Raw genomic sequence first — 22,169 nt, 5'->3', positions numbered from 1 at the left:
CCAGGCTTCGACAGTTTTGAGCATTACCTTGCTAGCATGTGAAAAGAGTGCAGTTGTGAGGTAGCTTGAACATTCTTTGACATTGATTTTCTTTGGGAAACTGACCTTTTCCAGTCCGGTAGCCACTGCTGAGTTTTCCAAATTTGCTGGCATATTGAGTGCAGCACTTTCACAGCATCATTTTTTAGGATTTGAAATAGCTCACCTGAAATTCCATCACCTCCACTAGCTTCGTTAGCAGCGATGCTTCCTAAGGCCCTTTGACTTTGCACTCCAAGATGTCTGGCTCTAGGTGAGTGGTCTAGGGTAACCATCATGGTTACCTGGGTCATTAAGATCTTTTTTGTACAGTTCTTCTGTGTATTTTTGCCATCTCTTCTTAATATCTTCTGCTTCTGTTAGGTCCAATTTTCTTGAAGAGCTCTCTGTGCTGCATGCTGTGCTTAGTCACTCAGCATGACTGACTCTTTGCTACCCTTTGGACCATAGCCCACCAGGCTCCTCTGTCCATGGAGATTCTCCAGGCAAGAATACCGGAGAGGGTTGCCATGTCCTCTTCCAAGGGATTTTCCCAACCCAGGTCTCCCTCATTGCATGTGGATTCTTCACCCTCTGAGCCACCGTCTTTCCCATTCTATTGTTTTCCTCTATTTCTTTGCATTGTTCACTAAGGAAAGCTTTCTTATTTCTCCTTGCTATTCTTTGGAACTGCATTCAGGTGGGTATATCTTTCCTTTTTCCTTTGCCTTTAACTTCTCTTCTTTTCTTAGCTATTTGTGAAGCCTCTTCAGACAACCATTTTGCCTTTTTGCATTTCTTTTTCTTGGAAATAGTTTTGATCATTACCTCTTATACAATGTTGCAAATCTCCACCCATAGTCCTTCAGGCACTCTGTCTATCAGATCTAACCCTTTGAATCTATTTGTCACTTCCACTGTATAATCATACGGGATTTGATTTAGGTCATATCTGAATGGCCTAGTGGTTTTCCCTCCTTATTGGCTATTGGTAATTGATTCGGCCTTCAGCCCTTCTCCTCTCCCTTGAGGTCAACGGAGTAGGACTCAAAGTTCCAACCTGCTAAAAGGGTGGTTGGTTTCTCTGGCAACCAGTCCCCTATCCTTAAGTGCTTTGGAAAGTCACCTCATTAACATAACCAAAGACAATTCCACACTTTCATCCCTTAGGAAATTCCAAGAGTTTGAGGAGCTCACTGCCAGAAGATCATCTGGAGGAGAAAATGTCAAGGCAGGCTGCAGTCCATAGCATCACAAAGAGTCTGATACAACTAAGCAACTGAGCACTGAGCATGCCAGAAAGGGAACAAAGGGACAAAATCCAAATATACATATTTCTTATTATGAATCACAGTTATCTCACAGAGATAAACAAAAGATCTCTTATTCCTGCCTCTGAGGAGTTTGTTTTCTAGTAGAAGCCAATATAGTAAGTTAACAAATAAAGAACCAAGATGACCACAGGTTGTGCTAATAGTTATGAATAAAATGGAGTTATGGGTTGAAGCCACTTCAGATCGGGTGTTCCTGGAAGACCTCAGGGTTTCCCTCATAGCTCCACTGGTAAGGAATCCATCTGCAATGCAGGAGACCCAGTTCAATTCCTGGCTCGGGAAGATCTCCACTGGAGAAGGGACAGGCTACCCACTCCATCATGGCTCAGTCAGTAAAGAATCTGCCTGCAATGTGGGAGACTTGGGGTCAATCCCTTGGTTGGGAAGATCCCCTAGAGGAGGGCATGGTAACCCACTCCAATATTCTTGCCTGGAGAATCCCCATGGACAGAGGAGCCTGGTGGGCTGCAGTTCATGGAGTCACAGAGTCAGACGTGACTGAGTGACTAAGCACAGCATGGAAGACCCCAGAGAAGCCTGAAGAAAGAGTTTGTACCCTTAGATCAATATCTCCCTTTCCCTGCACATGTCCTCCCAACCCTACCGTCAGCCCCCAGCCTCTGTAACCACCACTCTACTTTCTGTTACAATGAGGTTGACTTTTTTCTTTTCTTTTTAAATTCCACAGGTGAGATCATGTGACATTTGTCTTTCTGTGTCTGTCATTTCAAATTCACATAATATCCTCCAGGTTCATTCATATTTTTGCAAATAGCAGGATTTCCTTCTTTTTTAAGGCTAAGTAATATTCTGTTGTATATATACACATCCCATCTTCTTTATCTATTCATCCATGGTGGAACATTTATGTTGTTTCTGTATCTTGCCTGCTGGGAATAATGCTACAATTTACATGGAAGTTCAGATGTCTCTTTGCGATAGTGATTGCATTTCCTTTGGATATATACCAGAAGTAGGATTGCTGGGTAACAAGGTAGTTCTATTTTTAAACATACTGTTTTCTATAATGGCAGTACAGATTTATATTTCCACCAACAATGCCCAAAGGTTCTCTTTTCTCTATTTTTTCTTGAGTCAACTTTGGTAACTTTATTTATTAAAAGAGTTCATCATGTATGTAAATATGTATATAAAATTATCCTGTAATTTATGTAAGGGACTACCTACACATTTTAGGGTGTGATGTGTCAAGGATCTTCTTGTCTCTTGGGAGTTAGAGTCTTCAGATGTATGTATAAAGAGCTATCAGATATCAAACAGAATACTGGCTGCTTCAAAAAATTGTTTCCATCACAATAAGGAACAGTCACCTGATTAGTATGGAGTCTGTCCAAATCAGGGCAAGTTGTGTTGGTACAGGCAGATTGACCCCTCTTCTCACCTGCTTCCTCAGGGTGGAGCTACTCTGTTTCAGAAGGTAAAGACATTGTGAATTACAAAATTGTGATTTACAGGCACTATGGCCATACTGGGCTTCCCAGATGGCAATACCAAGAAAGAACCTGCCTGCCAGTGCAGGAGATGTTAGAGATGCAGGTTCAATCCCTGGATTGAAAAGATTCCCTGGAGGAGGGCAAGGCATCCCACTCCAGTAATGTTGCCTGGAGAATCCCATGGACAGAGGAACCTAACCGGCTACAGTCCATGTGTTGTAGCCACGCGTTCCAGGAAACAAACTCACTCAAAAGGACAATGCAGATAGTGGAATGCATAAACCGGTGGGCCCAAGGCAGAGTCTCCTCTTAGCCAAGGACCTCAACCAGTTTTTGTGAAAACCTTATATAACCTAAGTGTACACGCCCAAACCCACCTCCCCAAATTCCCTGGCAATCAAAGTTAACCCGTGATTCATATGCCTTAAGCCTAGGTAGTTAACAGGGGACAATTATCAATAGGCCTGTGGTCATACCCCAATAAGCATAATAGAATGTATGATTCTATTCGGTTACACAGATCATTAGGGTATTCTTTAGGTGATGGAGAGCCCTGGGGCTCTTCCTTCTGGGGGCCTGGTTTTCCAGTAGATATGTTGTTTCCATAGATACTGGGCATATAGCTCAAAGTCCACAGTCTGGCCCAAGATGGAGTTCTGCTTTCAAGATAGAGCCTGTTCTGTTTCCTCCTTCGTTATAATAATTGTTTTAGGAGCATCAATTGTGTTACAGGGAAGAGCCAATGCTGACTCTATCTTGGATCTGTTACTTTAGCCTTTGCGTCCTGTTGCTTTTGTCCACTAAAAGGGTACCGTTTATACATAATCTCCTGCCCCAGGGAAGCCTACCCCTTTGCCTGAAAATTAATTCAAAGTGCCTTTGTTCAGGACTACATCCACCTAAGGATGGCTACAGGAAGGAAGAAATTACCGCATCCCCTCCTAGAGGCTTGTCATTCTAGGAGATACTTGCAAGATTAATAGCCTTTTTACTTTGTTTCCTCACCTCCCCCCATCTCCATTCTATATAAATGGTATCCAGACCCCTATAAGATGTTGTTTTGAGAGATTCATGCTGAGAATACGAATAAAGTCATATTCCTTGCCTCAACACTTCATCTCTCAGAGCAGAGCGAGGTTGGACTCGGTGACAGTTGGGAGCGAGGACCCCCTGATGTTCTGGCTCTCTGGGCACTGCTCTTGGAGTAATGTACCCATGCTTTGCATTCCAGCCCTTCTGAAAGACAGGTCTCCAGCCACCTGGTGACGTTAATGGTAAAGTTCTAATATATTTGGGTTCATATGACATCATTTTTAAAAACAAAACCTTATTAGGATTACAACAGGTATGTTTTTAATTTGAATTTAAAAAGTGTGTTTTCAGATTATACTTAAAACTTAAGAGGAAATGTGCATTCATAAATTATTATTATCCTTTTAAAGTCATATTTGGTGCCTTAAAAAATCTATAGCTCTATCTCGGTATTCCTAAAAGAACTAATAATCAAATGAATTAGATTCTATTCCTAGGTCACTCTTATTACCTGGGATGGTTAGTAAGGTGGCTATTACCCAGGATGTGGGGCCATTCTTACTGTCTCCTAATCTCTATGGTAACCCCTGCTCTGGACAGCACACAGAAGAAGTTTTACTTGTCTCTCCCACACACACGCAATCAATACGAAATAGCCCTTTGAAACAGAGATGTAGGAGTGGCCTTAAATTATTCATCATCTTTATTACTAATGAATGCACTTCTGTGAGCCCTTAAAACAGGGCAGCCTCAACGTCAGTTTCTTGTGTCATTGCTGGGCAGTCAGAACCGGACATTGACTCTCCATAGGAATGCCACGTCTGGCCATCTGTTAGTACTCAACTTGTCCTTCTCCCGAACCTGCTGAGTAACCACTGCAGAATGTTTGACTAAACTGATTCCCCAAGGACACTGAGGAAGGTAAGGACCTGGCATGGAGGCAGATACACTGGATTTCCAGGAGCATTGTTGATAAGATGCAGGCTGGACCCTTCTGCACCTACCTGAGGACTTCAGAATGGGCTCAGGAAAACACCAAAAGAGTTCTAGCCTGATGGCCCTTGCTACAGCTTTTCAAAACAAATCTTACTTGACTATATTTGGAACTTTCCTGGTTTGGGGCAAGTCTGGTATTATAACTGTTGCTATCATATTTTTAAAGAAATAATGTAAATCAATTTTGTTTTGGTATCTCTCTGTAAAGTATTGCTTATCTGCCCAATAATTTGTACCTTAATTAATACACTCATTAGAAGAAGAAGAAGAGAAGTCCTTTATAAGCCTAATTATCATATAACTTTTTAAAACATTTTTCAACTGCTCATATTTAGAAATGCCTTACTCTTAGAACTGCTTAAGGTTTTATTATAAAATACCTTACTCTTTTTGTTGAAAGCAAACATGCTCCATATACACACACGCACATAAATGCACACATATATGCAATAATATGTTCAAGTAGATAATATTTTTCACATATTTAATGTATAGACTTATTTAATATGGTGCTATTAGAAATTCAAGCATTGAGAGCTTCAAATTTTGTCCTTCAAAATTCGAGTAGATTTCTGCTTTTTTGAAGTGAGCTTCTAGTCCACTCTTAAAATTATAATGTCTCAAAAGTTTTAAGTATTCGCCTACAGCATGATGACTATAGCTAACAATATTGTATTGTTTTGAAAGTTGCTGAGAGAGTAGATCTTAAAAGGTCTCATCACAATAAAAAAAAATGTATAACTGAGTATGATGATGTTAAACCTATTGTGGTGATCATTTCATAATATATACATATATCAAATCATTATGTCATATACCTTGGATTAATATAATGTTGTATGTCAATTATATCTCAGTTTTAAAAAAAGTTCTAAGTATTCACCATATTAGTTTAAGGATCTGTTTCCAGGTTCTGAGATACAGCTCTAAATCCCTAGAGATGGGACCCATATAAAAAGCCTCTCCCTGCTTTCCTATTTTTTATCCTCCAGGAGATTTCGGGTCTCTGAACACCTTGTAGTCATTGTGCCACAGGTAAAAGGACTTTGCTTAATTGTCTGTTTGCTTCCTATCCCACTTGATCACTTCAAAACCTCCTGCTTAAAATATTGGTTTGTTTCCAGTTACAAGGACCTTCTTCCCAACTGTCATGCCAGGAAATTCCTAAAATGGACCCAGATAAACAAGGTAAGTATTATTGTTAAGTTTCTGAGCACAGTTTGCAAACAACACAGACTTCCAAGTTGCAAAGGATTGACATTTGGCAAATGCCTGGCTGATAAAAAAACTGTTGGGGATAGAGAAGATTTTTTCCTTTTTCTAAACAGAAATTCATAATATGTTGATTATTTGGTCTGTGGTCCCCAAAGCACCAAAAATAATTTAACAAAGACTTGATCTCAATGTAATTTCATTTTAAATTGCTATTCAAATATACAAAATAGCTTATCTCATTTATATATGTCTTCATTTTTTATAATTAAAATGACATCATTGTAGGTATTTTAGTTTCAGGGGTAAGTTTACAGTACTACGTGAGGCCAAAATTGGGAAAGAGACTTCCCTGGTCGTCCAGTGGTTAACACTTCACCTTCCAAAGCAGGGGGTGTGGGTTCAATCCCTGGTTGGGGAGCTAAGATACTATATGCCTCATGGCCAAAGAAACAAAACATAAAACAGAAGCAATATTGTTAACAAACTCAATAAAGACTTTAAAAATGGTCCACATCCCCAATTGGGGATGGGGGAGCCTGGTGGGCTGCCGTCTATGGGGTTGCACACAGTGGGACATGACTGAGGTGACTTAGCTGCTGCTGCTAAGTCACTTCAGTCGTGTCCGACTGTGTGCAACCCCATAGACGGCAGCCCACCAGGCTCCCCTGTCCCTGGGATTCTCCAGGCAAGAACACTGGAGTGGGGTGCCATTTCCTTCTCCAATGCATGAGAGTGAAAAGTGAAAGGGAAGTCACTCAGTCATGTCCGACTCTTAGCGACCCCATGGACTGCAGCCTACCAGGCTCCTCCATCCATGGGATTTTCCAGGCAAGAGTACTGGAGTGGGGTGCCATTGCCTTCTCCGAAAAAAGCTCACAGCTGTTACTATATGAATATTTGACATTTGATATATGGACAGGGGAAAACTGATTCCCTCTTCTTCCAGCATCTCTGAATGCCAGGGTAGACCCACGATCGGCATGTGATAGTTTTATTCCAGGATCTAGTAGCAGCCTTATTCCTCTGGCTAAAATCTAGATTAACTTGGCTTGTTTTATATAAAATTCTACACTCTCCTAAGTTATTTATCTAAAACAGCATTCTGAATATTTCCAATTATCTTTGGATTTCTAAAATTGGGCCTTCATACTAGTTAAGCTTCACACAAAGCAGTAGATAATGTATTCAAAGCCCACTTTTCTCTCCCTGAGGGGGTTTTCTTACATCTAGTATGTCTGCACCAGAATCACTGGAGGGTTTTTTCAAATACTGGGCTCCACCTTCAGGGTTTGTGACTCAGTAGATCCAGAGTGGGGACTGAGAACGTGCATTTCTAACTAGTTCCCAGGCCATGCTGATGCTGCCCACCTAGGACCACACTTGGAGGACAACCGGCCTAAAATGTCTCTTTCTGGATCATCCAACTACATGAGGGACTGCCAAAAGGAATTTTTATTCCATTCTTAGTATCTGTAGAAAATGACACATATTTATTCGGCTAAGTAAAAATATGAGTCGTTTAAAGCAAAACTTGTTTCCCAGTTAAATTGCTTCCATGAACAAGACCATATGTAGCTTATGTTATTATTTCTTTGAACATTGCACATTATTTTGCTTATAGCTTTGGGTCTGATACATCCAGCAATTTCTCTTCTTTTCTTGAGTTTTCTCCTACCAGCAAGAGAAAAAAAAAAAAAAGAAGAAGAAAAAGCCTTGAGGAAGCAGGACTGCTGGTGAATCACCTGGGATGCTCATTCATTTTCCCCATGTACTCTATCACAGCTTGCCATGTTATGCTGCATAGCTTCATCAGATGACACTGCAAAACATAATTTGACAGGAGTGTGATGGGCCAGATGGTAGAGTAGCCATAGAATCACTCTTCCACCACAAGCAGCATCTGGGAACCTGCAGACATCCTAGTCTGCTGATTCTGTGTTCATTTGGTGCATCTGAGAGGAATCAGGGCACAAAATTTGGCCACTCTCCAAAAGGAAAACCAATGTTGTACATTACATTTTTATAAGTCGTTTCCACACTATGGTGGCCACTCTCCATGTGTTTTCCTTCTCCAGACATGGAGCAGAGAGGTGTGATTTCTTCCTTTCTCTAACACTGGACTCTTAACTGAAAGCTGCTGCTGCCGCTAAGTCGCTTCAGTCGTGTCCGACTCTGTGCGACCCCAGACAGAAGCCCACCAGGCTCCCCTGTCCCCAGGATTCTCCAGGCAAGAACACTGGAGTGGGTTGCCATATCCTTCTCCAATGCATGAAAGTGAAAAGTGAAAGGGAAGTCTCTCAGTCGTGTAACTGAAAGCTAAGCCTTTTTAAAACATCAGGAAATAGTAAACAACAAAAGGGTTAAACTGTAGGTCTCTGATATGGTTATACCTGTTCAAAAAAGAATTTTAAAAATATGGAGGCTTTTAAAATAAGCTATCTTGTTTAATGACAGTTTTCGGCACAGCCCACATTCCCCAGAGGTAGGTGTCTTTGGGGCTTCCCTGGTGGCTTAGATAGTAAAGAATTTGCCTGCAATACAGGAAAACCGACTTCATTCCCTGGGGCGGGACTCATGATTGTATATTGATCTTTGAATCAGTGTATGTTTAGAAACAGGCCAGAGGTGTGCTCCAAGGCCTCAAGGGTGGGTCTGCCCTGGTTCAGTGCCATAACACCCTTGAGTGGCTTAGAATAGTGCCCAGCACTCAATGTAACAGGTTAGGACTTCAAGCCACAACACTCAAGGGCAAGAAACAGCTGCTTGTTTGTTTTTTACTTTTTGGCCTCACCCCATAGCATGTGGGACCTTAGTTACCTGATCAAGGACTGAACCTGTGCCCCCTGCATTGGAATCACGGAGCCTTAACCACGGGGCCAGCAGGGAAGTCCCGAAACAGTACTTTGTGAACCAAAATCAAGTCATTATCGCTTGGTGTGAAATTTAGACTGAGTTGTTTGGGAAGCAGCCATCTCATAACAGAAATAGCTCAGATTTTAATCCTGAAAATCTGGTCTCAAGTGTTCAAAACATCTGGTCTGAAGTGGCGTCGTGGTTGCCACTCACCCTGCTCTTTGCCTTTGGCTCTGGGGTCCGCTTGAAGACATGGGACTCCATGTCAAGACTGGACGCAGAAATCCTTGCCAAGCCTAGTGGCTGGTCTCCCTGGTTACACCATACAGTCATTCCCTCCACCCAGAAAACTGCTACTAATAGTAAGAGCAGCCCTGGAATCAGCCCACAGATTTTAACCCCAGTTAGGCATCTCCCACTTGCCTGTCCAGGTATTAGCATCTCTTCCACCCCAGGGAAAAAGAGAGTCATAGCTAGAACAACACTAACATCAAGATTGGTTTTCAAAGGCAAGGGAGATTCTAGAATGTCTGGATGTATATGGGTTAGGGCTGAGGGGCCAGGACAAAGGAAGAGGTTGAGATTCTGGCTGTGGGGGATCCAGTCAGGTGATATTTACCACAGAAAAGTCCCTCTCAGAGGCACCTGACTCTTCTGACCATCCTGCATCTAGTCAAGTTTCTTCTGGTGAAGCAGTGCACCTATTTTGTTGTGGAAGAACAACATCCCCCTGATTTTAGTCCATGTAATTGTAGTAGTGTTTATTCTACTCCTGTGCATGGATGTAGTAGTTTTGATTCTCTCCTGTGCATGGATGGCATTGATTCTTGGATGGGCCTTTCATACTAAGGCCTGAGTGGGTTGAATTTGGGGTGGCCCCCTAAGCACTGGCCCCTTAAAAGATGGTAAGGAGTTAAGAGAACTTAAGCCTTGGAACACACACAGAAATGGACATGGCAACATTGCCTTTTCATTCTCTTAATTATTCCACTGCTGTGAGAACAAGGAACGAATTAAAATCACCATAATTTATCCTGCTACCTGTTTTTGAATCAATGAAGTCTCCCTCCTTCCCCCCAATAATTCCTTGTTTTGTTTTGTTTAGGGCCTACTGTGTTTCTAGTCACAAACACTTCTCTAGCACACAGACCATTTACTCCCAATTGCCTGAGTTTTATGGTAATCAGCTGATGATAAATTTGAAAATAGCTTTATTTTCCTCAAGGCATCTTCCCTTCAGCATAATCAATACAAGTCAGTCCTGGACTCAAAGCTTGTTTGCATGTGAAATCTTGCCTCCAAGTAAGCATTAGGGTGTAAAGTCTATTTAATTGAAATTTGTCATCACAGGAAATATTAGAGATGCCATGTTGCTTGGCAGTTCTTTCCAAAGTGTGTGACTGGTCACCTCTCTCAATGGCTGCTGTAACAATTTCAAATCTTCATCATTCCTCAAGTTTTCTGCTCACTATCTCCTCCTAACTCTGAGTGAATTTGTTCCTCATTTCAAAAAGAAAACAGAAGCCCTTAGAGTGCCCTCTTCTCCCTAGCCGTCATCATCTCCATATTTTTCTTCCTCTCAAGGAATGAGCTTCTCCCCAGAGCTAATTCCTTCACCTACGTATCTTCTCCCAACCATTGCCTCTACCTCAGGGATTGTATCAGTTAGCTATATTTCAATTGCTTGTGGGAGAAAATAGCTCAAAGAGGCCTTATTACCTTTTATATTAATGACCCAAGGGAGGACTAGCTTGCTGTGGTCCTAGAAAAAGTCACTAGGGTGTGACTTTTCTCTGTCTCCCAGTTCATCTCTACTCTTCTTTGTGTGCTGTTTGCACGCTCAAGCTATATACCCAGACGAGAGAGTAACTACCACTTCAACCTCTGATTCCAAGTTCAAGAGGAAAAAAGTAATTCAAACAAAGAGTCCTTGATCCAAGTTTCATTGGTGTATTCCTTGCCTGATTTTGGTTATGTGCCCATGTCTGCAGAGGGCAATGATGCAGTCACTGATCAGATTGGCCAGGCCACATGCTCCCCTTGGAAACAGGAGCGTTGGAATGAACACAACTAGAATTTCATGGGCTAAGATTAGGGGGAGATTGTTCACCAGAAGAAAGATGAATGGATGCTGAATGGCTAAGGTATGTGCCCTTATATGATTAGTCTATACACAGACTTTGCTGTATGAAATACCACCTGGATCCCGCTTCTTGGACCCTCAACTTCACCCTCTCTCCTGACTCCCTGTTCTGACCCAGTCACATATTCTGGAATCTCTCCTGCCTCTGAAAACAAGATTTGGGCTCTCTTCAGAGTAAGGCTCTTGAAAGAGTTGTCTTTTTACAACCCTGTGCAGTTGATTTTGGCCCCCACATTCCCATAAAACTGTTCTTAGGCAGCCTTCAATAGTCAGGTTAATCATACACAGAGGTTACTTTTTAGCCCATGGTTGATCTCCTTGTGGCTTCCAGGTACTGAAGCATTGACATGTCTCTACTTTCTGAAACGCACCTTCCTTGACCTTTGTACCATCGCTATCTGCTGGTTTCTTTGGCTTTCCCTTCTAGTCCTTCCTCTTGGGTTTCTCTTCCTCCTGTTACTTAAGTGATTATGTTTCTCAGGCATACTGTTACTTAGCCTAATTTTATCTTCACTTAAAGCATTCTTCTTAGATAACCTAATAGTTGAACATGCTTTTGCCCAAAGCCAGCACTGCTGACTCCTAAATTCTATCCCATCCCAAATAGCAACCCTGACCTCCAGACACAGAATCAAAAATTGACACCTGTTCAGCACCCTGAACTGCTCTCCTCTCCCAGCCAGTATTCTCCTAATCTGAGCCATGTGTAGCTATCAATCTCTTGAAATATGGTTAGTCCAAAATGAGATGTGCTACAAGTATAAAAAAGACAGTAACAATAGAAAATATCTTAATAATTTTTATGTTGGTTACATCAGTTCAGTCAGTCACTCAGTCATGTCTGACTCTTTGAGACCCCATGCACTGCAGTACTCCAGGCTTCCCTGTCCATCACCAACTTCCAGAGCTTGCTCAAACTCATGTCCATCGAGTCAGTGATGTCAGCCAACCATCTCATCCTCTGTCGTCCCCTTCTCCTCCTGCCTTCAATCTTTCCCAGCATCAGGGTCTTTTCCAATGAGCCAGTTCTTCGCATCAAGTGGCCAAAGTACTGGAGTTTCAGCATCAGCATGTTGGTTACATGTTAAATAATAACTTGGTAGATCTATCTAACCCAAGATAGATAGTCGTGTCTGACTCTTTACAACCCTTTGGACAGTAGCCCACCAGGCTCCTCTGTCCATGGTGTTTTCCAGGCAAGAATACTGAAGCAAGTTGCCATTCCCTTCTCCAGGGGATATTTCTGACCCAGGGATCAAAACTGTGTCTCCTGCATCTCCTGCATTGCAGGCAGATTCTTTACCCACTGAGCAAAGATTAGATTAAATGAAATACATTAAAATTAATCTCACCTGTTTCATCTTAAAATGTAGCTGCTAAAAATTTAAGCTGACATATTTGACACATATTGTATTTCTCCTATTGGACAGCAATACTCTAAAAGGTTCTCATGGCTATTCATGATGCTAGGAAATCTCTTTAAGCTTCTTATTTTCCCCACCGTGTGGAACCTTCTGGCTCTAGTCCAGCATTCTCTGATTCTGACCTCTTATCTTTCACCTGGCCTCTGCTTGACCTCCAAGACTTTTCAGAAAGACACCTTGACCGACATGTATACCTGATTATTCAGATCACACTAGTTCCAGGCTCTGCAGTCCAAGGACCATGCCCTGCATTCCTAGCTCAGGCCTCGAGGGCCAAGTCCAGGTTTCACATTTCTGGATTCCCAAGTGTCTGAGAGGGGGTTCCAGCTGCCTACTGGACATCTCCATTCAGATGTCTTACAGAAACCTCAAACCCAGAGGTTAAAAATGAACCCCCCTTCCACCTCTATGTGCAAACTTTTTCCTCCCTCATTATTTCCTACACTTGATCTCCCTCCCACAACCAATCAGCCACCAATCCCTGTCAATTTCACTAGCAAATTATGCCTCATATTTCCCTGCAATTTTCTCTCCCTAGCTCCATTCAGATCCCTATCATGTTACAGAAAGTAAAACATTAAACCCCTCTCATAATGTACTCCTGTCCCCAGATAAATAAAGTTTGATAGATAGCCTTCCCTATTGTGTTTATTGGGTTCTTCTTTTCTATTTTTTATTATTTACAAAATAGGACCATACTAAATTATAGACATATTACCATGGATTTAGGCTTATAATCATGCCTTAAAAAGTCTTTCAACCTCAAGCTCGCCAAAAATTTCTTCCTTTAATAGTCTTAGAGCTTTAAAAATTCATGTTTAACTCTGTAGTACGTTCTGGGGTTATTTTTGTTTATGATCTGAACTAAGGTACCTATATCATGTTTTTCCAAAGAGTTATGCATCCAGTGGTCCCAACATTATTTACTAAATAAACTCATTTCCTCATTGGTGTAAACCACTGATATAAACCACCAATATAAAGGGAAGTTGTTGATTCTCATTGAGTTAAAATATCATCTTTATCATATGCTAAAACTCTTTGTATACATAGGTCAATTTCTGATTCTTTCCTATTCCTTTACCCTATCTTTTCCTGAAATAAACACACACTGCATTTATTCTTACAGATTAATTTTATATTGTTTTGTCAAGTTCCAAATAATAGTTGGAATAGGGGTTGGAACTGCCTTAAATTTTGGGCTTCCCTTGTGACTCAGTCAGTAAAGAATCTACCTGCAATGTAAGAGACTGCCCTCAATGAGGAGATCTGGGTTCCATCCCCCAGTTGGGAGAATCCCCTGGAGAAGGATATAGCAACCCACTCCAGTATTCTTGTCTGGGAAATCCCATGGACTGAGGAGCCTGGGGGGCCACAGCCCTTGAGGTCATAAGAGTTGAACACAACACAGGGACTAAACCACCAACCACTACTTTAGCTTAAGTCTATAGATTCATTTGGGGTAGAATTCACATTTTTATGATATTGAACATTCCTATCTAGGAATATCCAGGAATGGAGGAAATAGATGTCTCCATGTATTCATATTATCTTTAATGCCTTTCAATAAAACTTTATAAGGTCTTGTACATTGTTTCATGTACTTTAGACTTTTTTTGGATGTTAAAATTACCTGTTCTAATTATTGTTAGTTTAAAATAATGTTCCTCAAAGTATAGTTCCAGGACTGAAAGCACAAGCATCAACTGAGATTAGAATGCAATTCCCAGATGCCCTCCAGACTCTGGGTAAGATCAGCAATCTGAGGCAAGATATATTTGAAAACCACTGATATAAAAGGAAGTTATTGATTCTCAAGCAGTCGTCCTAAATCCAGCCAACTTGCAGATGATCATCATGAATTATCTAAATAGAGATCATCCATAAATCTCTTCCTTCCTGAAATTTATAGCTCTTATTTTTATGTTTCTGTAGATTAGAATTCCAAAACAAGGACAGCAAATAAATTCCTATTATATTATTACGTACCAGCTCCAATGGACTGATACTGACATTCTGGAGGGCTATCCTTCAAGATCTAGCCAAGAGATTCTGCCCTGTCTGGCATAGTTTGGAGGGGACAGAGTTGGCCCTGATGCCCTGTGGTTCGTTTCTCTGCTTCAGACTAGTGCTGGATCATAGTGGTGACTTGGTGGGGTGGGGCTGATTTTTTTCCTAGTTGAACTGGGGTATCTTCTATCACATTTATTAAAATTTGCCTTTTATTTCTGACATTTTAAGTATGTTTCCGTCTCTTCTGAGATCATGTACCATGTATCATGTACCAAGATCAGTTTTTAAAAATCAGAGTGGCTGATGAATTTAACCAATATATTCTGAGAATTCACTGATTCAATAGTTTTTTTTCCTTCTTTTAATATATAAACCAACTGTTGAACAAATTTTAAATTCCTAAAATAAATCTTTCTATATACTGGAACATAATTTTAATATGTTCTTGAAAATGTTTGATAATATGTTTTATCTTTGCTTTCATCTTATATATGTTTATTTTTTAATATATCTGATTTAGGGGATATTTAGATGAGACATTAGACTTTTGAGTTGATACTGGAACAATTCCATATTAGACAATTTTCCTTAGCCAGTTACACGAATTTCCTTCAAAGTTCAACTCAGAATTTAACTACTTTCTCTCAGTTATAACAGTGTAATTTTTTCAATAAATCTTTATCAGATATTAGTATTTCAATTATGCCAGTGTCCTAAAATAAACTGGGGAGTTTTCTGAGTGTTTCCAGTTTCCAGAAGAGTTGATTAAAAGTAATTCCTCTATCCCTTGAAAGTTTAAAGGAATTTGCCTGCAAAACCCTCTCTTCTTATGGTTGTTTATTTTTGAAGACTGTTTCTCCTTAAAAATCTTCTGTAGTAACTAATCTTTCAGCTATTTTTAGTATATTTTGATGATGTCTATTTTCTATTCATATATGTTTTCAAATTTGTTGGTATAAAATTATACAGAGCATTTTTCCATTTTAAAATATTCTCTGTAACTGTAAATATAAAGATTTTCTCATTTCTAATGTTTTATATGTTTTCCTTCTCTATTCTTGTCAATTGTTTGCTTAATTTACTTTTCTTACCAAAAAGCCAGTTCCTATTTCCCACCACCTCCCCACCCTCCCCCAATTCTATTACTATTCTGGTTTTGCAGGTTAGGTACTTATAATATTGATATTTAGTCATTCTTTTTTCATCTTTTTAGCCCCTAGATAGTGCTTAATTTCAACTTTGATTTCTAAATTGACCTCATGACATTTAGAAAATGTTTAAAATATGTTTCACAATGACAATTAAAAAAATCTTTTCATTGATTATTTCTAGTTTTATTGCATTGTGGGCCAGAGAATGTGTCATTTCTCTAGTTCTGTAATATTTCTGCTACTTTTGAAATTCATTAAATTTTCCTTGTGGCTGAATCACGATCAATCCTATCATCTGGACCTGAGTCATTGAAATAAATTCTTATTTCTAGTTTCACCAGTAATCCATTCTTCACAACTGCTGGAGTGAGATTTATAAAGTTTGTATCAATCCCCACAAGGACTTCCCTGGTGGCTCAGTGGTAAAGAATCTACCTGCTAATGCAGGAGATGCAGGTTCCATCCCTGGGTAAGGAAGATCCCCTGGAAAGGAAATGGCAATCCATTCCAGTATTCTTGCCTGGGAAATTCCATGGACAGAGGAACCTGAGCAGCCTACAGTCCACAGGGACACACGACTTAATGACTAAATAACAACATCAATAAATTCCCATGCTTGCAAGAAAACTGCAAGCTCTTTAATGAACTCATACCAACCTACCCCATGCCCTCACTCCCCCAGCTCTCTGTTCCAGCCATCCTGATCTCCTTGGTCCTTATACCCCTGTGCCTTTGCACCAGCTCTTCCTAGACCTGGGAAACACCATTCCCCCAAACCCTTCACCCAGCTTAATGCCCTGAAAATTCCCTATTTCTCCTTCAAGAGTCAGCTCTCACTTCATCTCCCCTGAGAAATTATCTGTCTGCATTCCTATGTGTTTAGCCTATTATCAGTTCAGTTCAGTTCAGTTGTGTCCGATTCTTTGCAACCCCATGGACTGCAGCATGCCAGGCTTCCCTATCCATCAACTCCCAGAGCTTGCTGAAACTCATGTCCACTGAGTCACTGATGCCATCCAACCATCTCATCCTCTGTCGTCCCCTTCTCCTACTGCCTTCAATCTTTCCCAGCATCAGGGTCTATTCAAATGAATCAGTTCTTTGCATTAGGTGGTCAAAATATTGGAGTTTCAGCTTCAGCATCAGTCTTTCCAATGAATATTCAGGACTGATTTCCTTTTTGATGGACTGGTTGGATCTCCTTGCAGTCCAAGGGACTCTCAAGAGTCTTCAACACCATAGTTCAAAAGCATCAATTCTTTGGTACTCAGCTTTCTTTATAGTCCAACTTTCACATGCATACATGACTACTGGAAAAACCATAGCTTTGACTAGATGGACCTTTGTTGGCAAAGTAATGTCTCTGCTTTTTAATATGCTGTCTAGGTGATCATAGCTTTTCTTCCAAGAAGCAAGCATCTTTTAATTTCATGGCTGCAGTCACCATCTGCAGATCAAAAAAATAAAGTTTGTCACTGTTTCCACCGTTTCCCCATCTATTTGCCATGAAGTGATGGGACTGGATGCCATGATCTTAGTTTTCTGAATGTTGGGTTTTAAGTCAACTTTTTAACTCTCCTCTTTCACTTTCATCAAGAGGCTCTTTAGTTCTTCTTCACTTTCTGCCATAAGGGTGGTGTCATCTGCATTTCTGAGGTTATTGATATTTCTCCAGCCATCTTGATACTAGCTTGGGCTTCATCCAGCCCAGCATTTTGCATGATGTACTCAGCATATAAGTTAAATAAACAGGGTGACAATATACAGCCTTGACGTACTCCTTTCCCAATTTGGAACCAGTCTGTTGTTCCATGTCCAGTTCTAACTGTTGCTTCTTGACCTGCATACAGATTTCTCAGGAAGCAAGTCAGGTGGGCTGGTATTCCCATCTCTTGAGGAATTTTCCAGTTTTTTGTGATCCACACAGTCAAAGGCTTTGGCATAATCAATAAAGTAGAAGTAGATGTTTTTCTGGAACTCTCTTGCTTTTTCTATGATCGAATGGATGTTGGCAATTTGATCTCTGGTTCCTCTGCCTTTACTAAATCATCTTGAACATCTAGAAGTTCACAGTTCACATACTGTTGAAGCCTGGCTTGGAGAATTTTGAGCAGTACTTTACAAGCTTGTGAGATGAGTGCAATTGTGTGGTAAATTGAACTTTCTTTGTCATTGCCTTTCTTTGGAATTGGGATGAAAACTGATCTTTTCCAGTCCTGTGGCCACTGCTGAGTTTTCCAAATTTGCTGGCATATTGAATGAAGCACTTTAACAGCATCATCTTTTAGGATTTGAAATAGCTCAACTGGAATTCCATCACCTCCACTAGCTTTGTTCATAGTGATGCTTCCTAAGGTCCACTTGACTTTGCATTCCAGGATGTCTGGCTCTAGGTGAGTGATCACATCATCGTGGTTATCTGTGTCATGAAGATATTTTTTGTATAGTTCCTCTGTGTATTTTTGCCACCTCTTTAATGTCTTCTGCTTCTGTTAGGTCCATACCATTTCTGTGCTTTATTGAGCCCATCTTTGTAAGAAATGTTCCCTTGGTATCTCTAATTTTCTTGATGAGATCTCTAGTCTTTCCCATTCTATTGTTTTCCTCTATTTCTTTGCATTGATCACTGAGGAAGGCTTTCTTATCTCTCCTTGCTATTATTTGGAACTCTGCATTCAAATGGGTATATCTTTCTTTTTCTTCTTTGCCTTTAGCTTCTCTTCTTTTCTCAGCTATTTGTAAGGCCTCCTCAGACAACCATTTTGCCTTTTTTGCATTTCTTCTTCTTGGCGATAGTCTTGATCACTGCCTCCTGTACAATGTCATGAACCTCTGTCCATAGTTCTTTAGGCACTCTATCAGGTCAGGAAGCAACAGTTAGAACTGGACATGGAACAACAGACTGGTTCCAAATAGGAAAAGGAGTACGTCAAGGCTGTGTATTGTCACCCTCCTTATTTAACTTCTATGCAGAGTACATCATGAGAAACGCTGGACTGGAAGAAGCGCAAGCTGGAATCAAGATTGCCGGGAAAAATATCAATAATCTCAGAAATGCAGATGACACCACCCTTATGGCAGAAAGTGAAGAGGCACTAAAAAGCCTCTTGATGAAAGTGAAAGAGGAGAGTGAAAAAGTTGGCTTAAAGCTCAACATTCAGAAAACAAAGATCATGGCATCTGGTCCCATCACTTCATGGCAAATAGATGGGGAAACAGTGGAAACAGTGGCTGACTTTATTTTTGGGGGCTCCAAAATCACTGCAGATGGTGATTGCAGCCATGAAATTAAAAGACACTTACTCCTTGGAAGGAAAGTTATGACCAACCTAGATAGCATATTCAAAAGCAGAGACGTTACTTTACCAACAAAGGTCCGTCTAGTCAAGGCTATGGTTTTTCCAGTAGTCATGTATGGAATGAGAGTTGAACTGTGAAGACAGATGAGCATCAAAGAATTGATGCTTTTGAACTGTGGTGTTGGAGAAGACTCTTGAGAGTCCCTTGGACTGCAAGGAGATCCATCCAGTCCATTCTAAAGGAGATCAGTCCTGAGTGTTCATCAGAAGGACTGATGCTGAAGCTGAAACTCCAATACTTTGGCACCTCATGGGAAGAGTTGACTCATTGGAAAAGACCGTGATGCTGGGAAGGATTGAGGGCAGGAGAAGAAAGGGACGACAGAGGATGAGATGGCTGGATGGCATCACCAACTCGATGGACATGAGTTTGGGTAAACTCCGGGAGTTGGTGATAGACAGGGAAGCCTGGCGTGCTGCAATTCATGGGGTCACAAAGAGTCGGATACAACTGAGCGACTGAACTGAACAGATCAGATCTAATCCCTAGAATCTATTTGTCACTTCCACTGTATAATTGTAAGGGATTTGATTTATGTCATACCTGAATGGTCTAGTGGTTTTCCCTACTTTCTTCAATTCAAGTCTGAATTTGGCAATAAGGAGTTTATGATCTGAGCCACAGTCAGCTCCTGGTCTTGTTTTTGCTGACTGTATAAAGCTTCTCCATCTTGGCTGCAAAGAATATAATCAATCTGATTTCCACATTGACCATCTGGTGATGTCCATGTGTTGAGTCTTCTCTTGTTTTGTTGGAAGAGGGTATTTTCCATGACCAGTACGTTCTCTTGGCAAAACTGTTAGCCTTTGTTCTGCTTCATTTTGTACTCCAAGGCCAAATTTGCCTGTTACTCCAGGTGTTTCTTGACTTCCTATTTTTGCATTCCAGTCCCCTATTATGAAAAGGACATCTTTATTTGGTGTTAGTTCTAGAAGGTCTTATAAGTCTTCATAGAACCGTTCAACTTCAGCTTCTTCAGCATTACTGGTTGGGGCATAGACTTGGATTACTGTGATATTAAATGGTTTACCCTGGAAATGAACAGAGATCATTCTGTCATTTTTAAGCGTGCACCCAAGTACTGCATTTCAGACTCTTCTGTTGACACTAATGGCTACTCTATTTCTTCTAAGGGATTTCTGCCCACAATAGTAGATATAATGGTCATCTGATTTAAATTCACCAGTTCCAGGCCATTTTAGTTCATTGATTCCTAAAATGTTGATGTTCGCTCTTTCCATCCCGTTAAAGCTCTATTATAGACCTACATATTTTGTTTCTCCCTTGACATTGAGAACTCCTGATTTTCCGCTTGCCCTCAGTACCCAGCATAATACCTGGGACCTCATGGGCACTCAAATCTTTGGTGTTTTGTGTGCATGAAAGGGGGCAAATTAATGAATAAATAAATATGAATAGCTATTTTTTTTTACTGTTTCCTATTTGTTATATCTGTTCTTTTTTATTTTTTTATTATTATTAATTTTTTTCACTTTACAATATTGTATTGGTTTTGCCATACATCAACATGAATAGCTATTTTATGCTGACTTAACTGCAGACGTCTCTATAAGCAAGCTTTCACACATAGTAGAAACTTGAGAGATACTTTCTAAATTTGTGGTGGTTTTTTTTTTTTTCTACAACTATTCCTTCAGACATTCATTTAACAAATATATATCATGTATTCCTTTGAAGACACAGATGATTCAAGGCAAGAAGATCCCATCAAAGTTTGGCCATTAGAGAGAAATGAGCATAAGACAAGATAAAGTAGGCCTCGGGCTGGGAAAGAGGTCAGCTGTGCAGTGTGGGAGTGCTGAATCAGAGAAAGAGTAATCACGGGCTTTCATGGGTCACCACCACCCTTTCTATCAGCATCATCTAAAATAATAGCAAACACCTGTAACATCAAAGTGTGAACTGCAACCCATTTTGGGGTCATGAAATCAGTTTAAATGGTTAAACTAGAACTTTTTTCATGTTTATGTAGGTTATTTATTTACTTATTGTAAATTTGAGAATTTTAAGTCTAGATAATATGAGTTCAGCGGTCAGTGGCATTTAGATTTTCCTTTTTCTAGAAATGAAGACTAATCATTTCAGTCTTAACCAATCAAAAGTTCCTTTTTTAGATTGTTACATGTCTCTTAAACAAAAATCCAACTTGAAAGATCAGTGAAACAAATTAAATTGTAGGTCCTTAGCAGAAGGAAGAGAGATAATTATCTCTATTTTCTTATTTAAATCATGCAAATACCCCAGGAGGAATGTAATGTGATCCCTATTAATCTGATGAATACACTGAAGATAAAAGTAAATTAGTTTCCCCAAAGGAAAAAGGAAAGAATGGACCTAGATATGGTTCCAGCACTTTCTCTTCTCTACACTGTGAAAGGGGGGAATACATACTCAGTGCCTGGTAAGTGCTCAGAAATGCTAGCCACTATTGTAGTGATGTTGGTGATGGTAAAAGAAGGTATATTAATAATTCTTTTCTGATTATAAAGTAACGTGCTCTTCACCAAAAATTTAGGTAATATTGACAAGTAGGAAGAAAATAACCAAGAATTCTAGCATTCAAAGATATACACTGTTAACAATTTTGATGAATGCCACTAGCAATTAAGCTCCTCGGGGCAAGAATTTTTATCTATTACGTTAACTGCTGTATTTCAAGAGCCTGGACTCCTGCCAGGGTCATATAGCAAGAACTTGATAAAAATCTGCTAAATGAAGGGATGGATAGATTTTCAGTCATTTTCATAGATGCATTAATGTGTGTGTACATATGAGTAGAATATGTTAACAATTTATATTCTACAGATAGTTTTTTGTCTTATTGTTTTGTTTCGCACGGTCATTTTGTTTTTATATAAAAAGCGGATAGCTTCATAGAGGAGTCCTCGTTGGCGGACTGCTTACTTAGTGTAGGGGGCTCAGAGGATGCTCTCTAGTGCCACCTGCAGGCTAGGACAGTGTTGCTGTTTACGTCGCTAAATTGACCCTATGGACTATAGCCTACTAGGCTCCTCTGTCCTTGGGATTTCCCAGGCAAGCATACTGGAGTGGGTTGCCATGCCCTTTTCCAGGGGATCTTCCTGACCCAGTAATCGAATCCATGTCTCTTATTTCTCTTGCATTGGCAGGAGGGTTCTTTACCGCTAGCACCACCT

The 22,169-nt window shown here is 40.3% G+C and overlaps 1 protein-coding gene across 1 annotated transcript in view; it reads left to right on the top strand.

Annotated features, from left to right (window-relative positions):
* The first annotated feature begins 1,506 nt into the window (after positions 1–1,506).
* The window catches only part of DYTN (dystrotelin), a 74,427-nt gene continuing 53,764 nt past the window's right edge, over positions 1,507–22,169 (top strand). The window contains exons 1-2 of the mRNA XM_070798396.1: positions 1,507–1,581; positions 8,997–9,264. Coding sequence (XP_070654497.1) covers positions 1,507–1,581; positions 8,997–9,264 — 343 coding nt within the window. The remainder of the gene's footprint in view (positions 1,582–8,996; positions 9,265–22,169) is intronic.

The sequence above is a fragment of the Bos indicus genome, chromosome 2, assembly GCF_029378745.1.
Source record: "Bos indicus isolate NIAB-ARS_2022 breed Sahiwal x Tharparkar chromosome 2, NIAB-ARS_B.indTharparkar_mat_pri_1.0, whole genome shotgun sequence".
Taxonomy (NCBI): Eukaryota; Metazoa; Chordata; class Mammalia; order Artiodactyla; family Bovidae; genus Bos; species Bos indicus.
The sequence above is the reverse complement of the archived record's forward strand: the minus strand, read 5'-3'. Positions and strand labels throughout refer to the sequence as shown.